Consider the following 10024-nt stretch of genomic DNA (forward strand, 5'->3'; position numbering starts at 1 on the left):
GAAGGCAAACGCAGTGAAACAAACAACGAAATAAAAATATGTTAACAATTTGACCATTAGCAGTATGTGTGGAGGGATCTGAATAACTTTCGGCATCTGTTTAGAATAAAGTTTTGTTTTTAAACAAAGTGAATCTTCTTGAATATCACAAAGATCCTCTCCCAAGTTATTGGCAGTATTGATTTATTTTTTTTCACCATTTTTGACCATAATGCGGATTCTACGTACGAGTCATTAATTTTTTCATATTTTCATTTCTACTAAAAAGCAGAAAAGTAGACTAAGATTTGATTGGGAAATTGTGAATAATAGAGACAGAAGAAAAGTGCAAACTCCAATGAATCAGTGAAAGGAAATATAAACAAGTTTTGAAACCGGAAGCTCGACGTTTCAGGTATAAAGTTTTGTGTTTCCCTATGTGAGGAACGATGGGTGCATGAGAATTAAATTTTTAACACTAGAATAAACCGTTAAACAAAATTGGCCAGGTTATTAAAATGGCTAAAAAATAAGCGACTCCATTAAAAAACTCAGCTCATCCAAATTAAACTTATATTTGATGCGTATAATGTATCAAACATTTTTAACCTAAAAAATGTTACTGTAAAGTCTGCAACTCTGAAGAATACGCAATTCCTGGTACAGTAAGGTACTCTTGAATTTGTATTTGCGCAGGTACTAGACTAACTATATTACAATCTCCAATATTTTCCACACTCGCCTCTATAATATTATTCGTAAATAAAACGTTATCACCACTATTTGAAGTACAAGGCATTTTCGAATTACCAGCTCTCCCTACTGGTTTGATTTCGATGGGTTCTATTGGTTCCCGGTTTGGCAAGCCTATTCGATCTACACGATTTTGTGAGTTATAACGATTTGGATTGTTCATACTCATACTAGCGAACGGGGCGTCGTTTTCGGGACCTTCAAAATGGCTCTTCATTCGACGATGTGCCTGTAAAGCTGTACCCTGTATGAAGCGATCACCGCAAACTCCGCACACATATGGTTTATCGCCTGTATGTCTACGAATATGTAATGTTAAGTCATTTGATTGTGTAAAGGCACGATCACAATAGGTGCACTTATAGGGTCGAACTCCAGTGTGAATTCGTAAATGTCGAACAAGCTTATTGGATCTGGAAAAACCTATAATGAAGGATGCTATTGTTAGACTAATTAGGCTTAAATACGCCTTTTAAGGCTGTATAAATATGGCAGTCGATGGAATTAAACTTGATCCCCAGAAAACCAAATATATGGAAATTTTAAATTACCTTTTCCGCACACTGTACATAAATGCGGTTTCTCTCCTGTGTGGGTTCTGCGATGACATGCCAAATCAGAAGACCTCGGAAAACCCTTGCCACACAAATCGCACTTATACGGCTTCTCTCCAGTATGTCTGCGCATATGTACAATCAAATTTGATGAATTCGTAAATCCTCGACCACAATAGACACATAGATGATGCCTACCTTCGGCATCACATTTCCCCCCTCCATTTTCACGATCAGCGCGATTGCCGCGTTCATGTACTCGCATGTGTGAACGCATGTTATCTCTACGATTAAATCTCTTGTGACATACTTCACATTCAAAACGCCTGAGATTCGGTGGTAAATGCACGCTTTTATGACGATCGAGGTGCTCACTTCGAACAAACACTTTATTGCATACCTCACAAACATATTTCTTATCCTTGGTAATTTCTTTTCTAGATTTCTTAATTTCCGCAACACAATGACGCACATTTTGGTGAGCAATTAGGTTTTCACTCCATGTGAACTTCATGCCGCATTCATCACAGGAATATCGTTTGTTCTCGTTGTTACAAAGCGTCCTTAAATGGTCGTTAAGCAATTTACTACTTATAAATTTCCACGAACACTTTGGGCATTGGTATTTCAATTCGTCTCCGGAATGGTCCGTTTGCTGATGGAATAGAATTTTATAACGGCGTTCAAATATCTTACAACAAATTTCACATTTGTAAACAGAACGCGAGTAATCAGTGAACGGTTGATCATCGGAATCTGATTCGGTCTCTGAATCACTAATTGATAATTCATTTCCAGATTTGGTAGAGATAGAGTAGAAGTTTGACAAAGATCCTTCTTCTATGGATTTTATTATATAATTTATAATTTCTTCGTAACTAGTGGACTTGGTTAATCCAAGTGTCATCTTCCACTCACTAGTCATGTTGATTTCATTAAACGAATTGACGGTTGTGTGTTGTGTCATATGTTCTTTCAGCTTTGCTATTTTACCTAATTCTAGAGAGCATATTTTGCACTGGATACTTTTTGATCCGTTTGGCAAACAAAGAGAGTAATCCACTTCATTTGGTTTCGCTGTGGTTTCCTTTTTGTTTTCAGTCTTATTTTTTCGTTGCCGTCTGAAAATTGATGAATATTTCGTTAGCAAATTTGTATGAAAGGCCCGGCTTAAATATTATTTGTAAGAAATGTGAGCTTCCATCTAATATATAGGCTCAAAAAAATAATACCTGGCGGAACGTAGCTTTTTGAAAATTTACTATAACTTCATGTCACAACTACAAAAGAAAACAAAAATTCTTGTACTTCTGATGCGGCATGTACCTAATGTTCTTGAATACTAATAAGAAACTATTGCAAAGAGCTGTAATTCTTAAGAGCACAATGGATGATCTGTCTCATGGGAAGCCTCTCTAGTATAAACAAGTCGGGAAACTGGAAGCTGGACGCTTCAGGTGTGAAAGGTTTTGTGTTTGATAATTCATCACCCAATTATCGAGCCAGAGCTTAAAAAACTTTTGTCGAACTAAAACCGTAGCTAAAAATCTACGTGAATCAAAAAAATGAAGTACTTCAGGGAGAACTTTGCGTTTCATTATTTTCTTGTGTGTCGAGCTTTGAACACTTTCTAATTCTGCATCAGTGAGGGATTGATGTGGTTTAAAGGAGCACCTTTCATATTTGGTATTTTGGATGGAGTAGTTTGTTAGTCAAGTAGGTTTCAAATGACGAGAATTAGCTGTTCTTCAATGTTTCTTTTGAAGAAGGGAAGAATTGATCCCTAAATATGTACTCTCTTCTGCTTGAAGAATAGTCCGTATCCGCATGTTGCGGTGACTAGAAATTTCATCCATAAGAGGAAGAATCTTAGCGGATGTGATATGTTATGTAGAAGCGTTGTGGAGTGTTTGTTCCAACTCTTCAGCTGTTTGTCATCGCGGATGACGGTTAACCTCCTTCACAGTACAATGGGAAGATTTGCGACCACATACGAATACTTTCATGATGCGGTATACACTTCTCAAATCATTGCGTTCTGCAACATTCCCGTGTCCCTGGCCAGTGCAATAACAAATTCTCTTTTGTCACGTCGCATGGTATCGTATTTCGAGTACGTCAAGCCCACCATCACTCATAGCGGTCAATAAAGCCTTTAATCCCCTCCGTTCACCGTCCCGTCCGATCAGCAAAGTAGCTCTCCCACTGTCGGACGACACCTACATCATAGAAGCGGTTCATAGTGACCTCGGAGGTCGCAACTCTGCGACACTACAAGAAGTGGCGAACACAAGATGCAAGCAACCATTATATGGTGTTTTCTTTCGAGTCCAATGAAAGCGCCTCTGTTCATGCGCACATCCAGAAGGCAGTTCCTAAATCATTTCTGATCGCAAAATGTTCAATCTTTTTGCTGGTCAGTTGCAACCCAACTAACCTCATCGTAGGCTCTGTACTCGAACAATGTGCACTAATGATGAGGTGGTGGAAGCTACACCATTATCGTGATGGTCGCCAAGACCGTGTTTTCCTCGAGTCTCGAGTGTCAGAGTTCACCTTGGTATTCAGATCACCCATTAGGATCACAATGTCACCTTTAGGAAGCCCTCATGAACTGCGTGTACTACAACAACAATTTAGTTCATAGTCGCCGTCGGCAGAAACCATGCTCTCTAGGTACACAAATTGATCCAGGCTTTTGATGCTCTGCCCATTAATGCAGATAGGGAGAGTGCGATGACCCGTCAGATTGAAAACCTTGGTTTTGTTGGTGTTTATTTTCAGTCGACCCTACTTGCATCTCTTTCCTCCGGACAGAGCAGCATGAAGAACATCACCGATAACAACAAGAAATAATATGAAACCCTGGCGGACTCCGCTTTGGACCTCAAAATCGTCCGAAGTTTGGGCTCTCATAATAGCTATTAGTTTTTCGGGAATGCCCCTCCTACGTAAAGCAATTCAGATACACTCCCTGTGCACACTGTGGAAAGCTTTTTCGAAATCGATGAAAAGCAGGTGCAGCGAAGATCTAAATTCCGCGTACTTCGTTTAGACGCTCGAGTTGGCGAAAGCGGGCATTCTAGAGGATCCTCTCCACAGCTGTCGAGGAGCGTGCACACATTCCAGAAACCAATCAAAGCCCGTCGATAGCCGTGAGGTCGATCCCTATCCGAAGCGTTGTTGACTTTCGGTAACAGTAAAGATTCAAAATCTGCAGGTTCAGGGCAACAAATTTCTATCCCTTTTAGTAGCTTTTTACGGAAGCACGGAAGACTTCGAATGTATTTTTAAACCCCAACTCACAGGGCAAAATTATTGTACTCTCAAAGGGTAAGAAAAAGTCACATGGCCATATTTAGTAAAGGAGCTGAAAAAAAAATTCACAAAAATTGTGTTTTTTTATACTCTAGTATAGACTGCTCCTGGCAGCCTTTTGGTCATTTCCCATCGACTTTGAGGCTCCAGACAATCATAGCTAGTAATTTTTTTCCAGCACGAATTATATCCCATATCGATCGCGAATGTTCTCATTCCGAATGTAATCATAGCGGAAGCAACGTTCATTGTCATTAATAGTCGATTAGAGCAGAAATCATAAAGATCAACCAGACGAACGAAACTGCAGAAGACTTTTAATTTGGGACGTTTACTGATGTTTTGATGACGAAAAAACGTCGGTTTTACTTCACTCAATCTGGTCCTTTACGTGAAGCAATTCGTAGCACACAGTTTACTGTACTGAAAACATTGACCTGAGATATTTAAATTGCACCGGTTTTATTCAGATTTCACCCTGCAGGATAAGCTGGTCGAGTATGAGTTCTGTTTCGAGGCGTTGGGGGAAATGAAATTGCATCCCATGTGCATATAACTAGTGGTTCAAATTTCTATTTTCCGTCTCTCCCAAAATACAATATTGAAAAATCCATATTTTTCTCAAAGTCCCGTAAATTTCTCTTTACAGCAGCGTGTCGAAGTCCAATTCTACTGAGGTAAAATCCATTCCATTCTATGTTACAAATCTAAAACACCTCCTCGTTGTAAGTGGAGTTAATTTTCCATCAATATATTCCGCATATGAAAGAGTTATTTTCTATTGCAGTCCACCCATGCTAAGCTGTCATATTTCTACTCAACTGCCTGGTAACGTGCACATAGAAGTCACCTCAATAATTGGTTGTCAACGGTGAGGTTGCTGGTTCCAGCCGGACTGACTATTTTCTAATAGTTTTTCTATTAGTCCAGGTGGCATTATCCCCTAATGCCACCTAACCCGGCATCGAAAAGGAAGTAAATGCTGCGACACCTACACCCATTCTACATTCTCACATGAACACGATCGCAAAGAAAAAAATAAAATAATGTTTGTGGGGCTAGACGACTTTGACAGCTAAGTAGCTGCTTCTTTATCAGGGATAACCAGAGAAAATCCGCTCTTCACATGTAATACTCTAAATAGTTAACAATGAAATGAAAGTCAGATCAGGCGATACAATTTCTTAAATGGATAGTGGAATAGCAGAAACGAAATTATAATTTTCAACCGATAATCCCGACAACTGTACTTCGTTTATGAATGTTAGTTTCAACTACTACATTCGATGATGAATGCATGATGGACATATTAGTAGACCTAACTCCGGCATCCACATTACAATGAATCGTATGCACAATATTCACCAAGTTTTCACATGAACAGCTACGAGTGACTTTCACAGGAAATACTAAAAAACATGCTTACAATTTTGAATGCATTTCTCGGTGGATTTTCCACATTTGCTCGGAATCAAAAGTTTCGCCACAGATCCCACAACTAAATATTTGATTTTGCATGTGTGTTTCCATATGAGCTTCAAGCTGCGCCCCTTTAGCGTACACTAAAATACAAATTCGAAACAATTACACCCAAGTCCTCGATGTACTTCCATTCGCACCACATACCCTTATTGCAGATTTTACAGCGATTCGAGATATTAGCTCTATGTACTTTGTTCATGTGTCGAATTAGGGATTTCTTATGATTATATGCATTCCTGCAAACCTCACAACGGTACCTGTTCTTGGCGTCGGGCGTAATTTCATCCGAGAATGATATGGAAACCTTCAAATTGCCTTTGTCGTCTTCGTTCATTTCATCACACACGCTAGGAGCCATAGTGTTTTCACCTTCTTCAACTCGACAGATCTCCAAGCTCTGGTCCTGGTCATTTGGGGTCCTATCATCATCTATCTCAACTTTAATGTCGATGGGGTCCTGCGACAGTTCGTCGTAAACGTAACTAGGGCTGTTTTTCAGTCCGGTCAAGTAGTTGGTAAGGATTCTGTCGTTTTCTTCGCATTTCACTTTGAAATTGTAGGCATTTATCAGTTGGCTGGTGCATTCCAGGCATAGCAGGGTGGGCATGTACTTCTGGTCTGTGACCTGTGGAATATATACAAAGATGTAGGTTTTACACGTGAACACGATTAAGTAATTGATATCTATTTAAGGAGCTGGTTTTACTGGAAAGCAATCAATGATAGATTGGTAAACGCGGCTGGATTGAAAGCCGAGCATTCAATTTGAATACTTCCCAGCCAAACCATTGTAGGCTCCCAACAAGGTTATACGTAGTATTGTATTTTTATTTGGGATACAACGGCACAATACATTTTTCTTCACTTAGCCTGCTTAATCCTTTCACAATCGAACCCCCAGCTCCAATTACTTACCTTCGAACATGCCAACAACAAGTCGCCTAGTGACATTTGAGCACTTTCAACCACTCCATTCAATTCGTTCATATTATCATTGTGAAGCAAGCATGCCCGACATATCTTATTTAAATTCAGATTTATCGCATCCACAATAGACATTTTCCGCAGAATTTAAAAGTATCCAGTGTGTTGATTGCGGCAAACAATAATTATGACGCGAATGGTCATGGAACCAACGGGTACGTCAAAAAGTGGAACATGAAGTGTCAGTGTGCGAAACGTTATCCAGTGGAAGGCACAGGTGCGTTGAACTATGCGGTTCGCAGAATGTTGAATAGTTTCTTTTGTACGTTCCCACAAGGCAGTGGTGTGGAACGCTGTCTGTCAAAACAAACAGTACAGTGGTTCTAAAAATGGTGTTAAGGCATTGCAAGACCATCGAAATTAGGTGCATCGGCAATAGTTTGCAATTGAATTTTGGTCGGTTACTGGTTCAAGCAATAAACATGTTTTCTATTATTTAAAAAGATTTCTTTTTTAAAAAAATTGGAGTTAATTTGGTATATTTTTGGATTGATTGAAATGTAAATCAAGTGAAAATAATAAATAATTAAGAGAAAGCTATAGTGTCGCATCTTTGCTACTGGCAAGGAATATAAGCAGACGCATAGTGAAGAGCACTTCGAAAACATTTACATTGCAGACGTTATAGGTGGATTTAAAATGATATACTTCAGAACTAAAAAAAGCGGGCCAATAAGTATAATTGTACAGGAAGCATCTCCGTTAGTGGTTGACATAAATCCTTGTACGGAGTCCTGCGCGTTAACAACGACTACGCTTTATCGCTGTGAGTTGCTAAGAATCTGACCGAAAACCCTGGTTTCATTTTTATTTATCCTTGCATTCTTCTCTAAGTCGAGAATGTTTTGGCCAAGGCCCATAACTCGGTAAGAAAGCCTCATCGCACTCTCTAGTCAAAGTGGCAAAAGAAAGTCACCAATAACCAAATGTATCACGATTTGAATGGTATGAATGAGGTGGTACACCACAGCTGATGTTGCACTTGGCACATCAGCAAAAGCCTCAAATCTAAAATCTACTACAACCTCCTTCGCCCTGTCGTCTATGGTCCTGAAAAGACAAGGAACATCGACTCGTGGTAATCGTAACGAAAATTTTGCCTTACCTCCATGGTATAACTCATCATGATCACGTCCGAAATGAGAACATTGGCGGTTTCACTCTTCATGGAAAAATTGTGCGATAGCCGTTTTCAATGGTATATCATGTAATTCGTGCGGATGAAGACTTGCTTAATATTGGCCTGAACATCCGGGTCGAAAGGCCCTCCAAAACAACGATGGCTAGAGATCGTAATCTTTAAAAAATTACCAGTAGAGCTCTCAGGAAAAACTTGTTTATTTGATATGCATTGACGGATACTCGATCAAATCATTGAAAGTAGTCTCTCTCATAATCACTAGTCGCTCTATATTAATTATTTTCTTGATTAATTTGGTGAGAAATTGTCTTTTATCCTGTTTTTTTATTATCCTGAGTCTTTTCATTGACATATGACACACATTTGTTCATCCAATCATGCCATAAAGATTTCACTTAAGAGTGGAGAAAGATGACTACCTATCGCCCATATTCCTCCCCACTTTCTTTGAGGAGGGAGCATATATCACTCTCAAATATATGGCTAAGGTATGTGGATGATGATGGTTATCCCAAAAACAAGTATTAACAATATGTTGAATAACATCATCACTTAATTACTTCGACACTTCAGATTGAAGTTAACAACGGTACAACGGACAGATTTCTTTTGATATTTACAAGAAACTCACCAGCACCCAGCGAAGAATCCTGACCACTTGATTCCATAGTGACCAACAAAAAATAGCAGCCTATGGGACAGTGATCTACCACCTCATAACAATTCCACTTGCAGAGGAAGACTTCGAGAGAAAAAAATCGTATTATGGATATTGCAAGGAAGAATGGGTACAACAGCACCACTCTAAAAAAACCATCCGGAAACACACACGAAGGATAGAACCGGGCAACCTCACTACCTTGTACAGTCAATAATCGGTACCAAATCCACCAAAAAGATCAAGCGTTACCATTTCAAACTTGTCACGACATATACAACGCACATTAAAATGGTTCGACATACAACTGGTAGGATCAAGTAGAACATACCAACTAAAATCTCAGAAAAACGACCGGAAAACTGTAGATGAGATGATCCGTCTAAAAGTGTATATCGGTCGGTAAGCACACAATTTAAGGAGCATAAAGAAATGGTAGAAGTGGCGATTAAGCACTCTCGAAAACCTACAAAATCTATGGTGTCTCTAATTTACCAAATTGACGCCTACGAAAGCCTATATATTAGTAAACAGCCCGCGGACACTAGGTTCAATTCAGACCTAGGTAATTCCCATTACCCATTATCTAAAAAACTAATAAAAAACTCTTCCTGTTTCAGGATATAGAAATAAGTAATATAGTAGTTTAATTAGAATAGTATGTATATAAGTTTTAGAATAAACTAGTATATAGGTTTTTAATTACCAATTATGAGTAGACGTGTGGCACTGCTGAAGGGAACAAGTGGTTCCGGAAATATCTGTATATGCGAATAAAATAGAAAATATTGTCGAAAAAGTCAAAATCATATATTTCAAGTATTAGTAGTATTAGTTTCTTTACTCAAGTTTGCACAATCAATGATGTGTTATTAATGATTTTGATATACAAAAGATTATCATCAGCTTTCAAAAGTAACTAACAACTGTCTTTTCTTAATATTTTGTAACTTTTCTCTTTGTTAGAATTTATTACGAAATTGAAAATGTTTGGTTACGCGAAAATCTGCATTATGATTACCTCATACTTTAAATGAACATTTATTTTAGTAAACAATGGTAATCTTATTTCTTTGGTTTCAAATTAAACCAAATGTCTAATGAGTTCGGCTATGAACACTGGAACACTGGACACTGGAAAATATGTATATAATT

At 38.5% G+C, this 10024-nt stretch overlaps 1 protein-coding gene across 2 annotated transcripts; it reads right to left on the bottom strand.

Annotated features, from left to right (window-relative positions):
* Nucleotides 1-538: 538 nt before the first annotated feature.
* Nucleotides 539-7520, bottom strand: LOC119660296 (zinc finger protein 271-like). Of its 2 annotated transcripts, XM_038068768.1 has the most exons (5): nucleotides 7002-7520; nucleotides 6231-6711; nucleotides 6031-6166; nucleotides 1284-2407; nucleotides 539-1155 (listed from the first exon to the last, which is right to left on the bottom strand). In XM_038068768.1, exons 1-5 carry the CDS (start codon nucleotides 7143-7145, stop codon nucleotides 599-601), a joined length of 2442 nt encoding a protein of 813 aa, XP_037924696.1. In that variant the 5' UTR covers nucleotides 7146-7520; the 3' UTR covers nucleotides 539-598. The 2 variants fall into 2 exon arrangements, with proteins under 2 accessions (XP_037924696.1, XP_037924697.1); XM_038068769.1 differs by lacking the exon at nucleotides 6031-6166 and having other exon boundaries at nucleotides 6344-6711; nucleotides 7002-7519.
* Nucleotides 7521-10024: the final 2504 nt, after the last annotated feature.

The sequence above is a fragment of the Hermetia illucens genome, chromosome 6, assembly GCF_905115235.1.
Source record: "Hermetia illucens chromosome 6, iHerIll2.2.curated.20191125, whole genome shotgun sequence".
Taxonomy (NCBI): Eukaryota; Metazoa; Arthropoda; class Insecta; order Diptera; family Stratiomyidae; genus Hermetia; species Hermetia illucens.

What these genes read in the sequence shown, in the direction of transcription:
- LOC119660296 (XM_038068768.1), bottom strand. Translation starts at nt 7,145, where the DNA reads ATGTCTATTGTGGATGCGATAAATCTGAATTTAAATAAGATATGTCGG. An exon ending in TGTTGTTGGCATGTTCGAAG is followed by an intron (nt 6,712 to 7,001) that starts GTAAGTAATTGG and finishes TATATTCCACAG; the next exon opens with GTCACAGACCAGAAGTACAT. An exon ending in ATGTACAGTGTGCGGAAAAG is followed by an intron (nt 1,156 to 1,283) that starts GTAATTTAAAAT and finishes CCTTCATTATAG; the next exon opens with GTTTTTCCAGATCCAATAAG.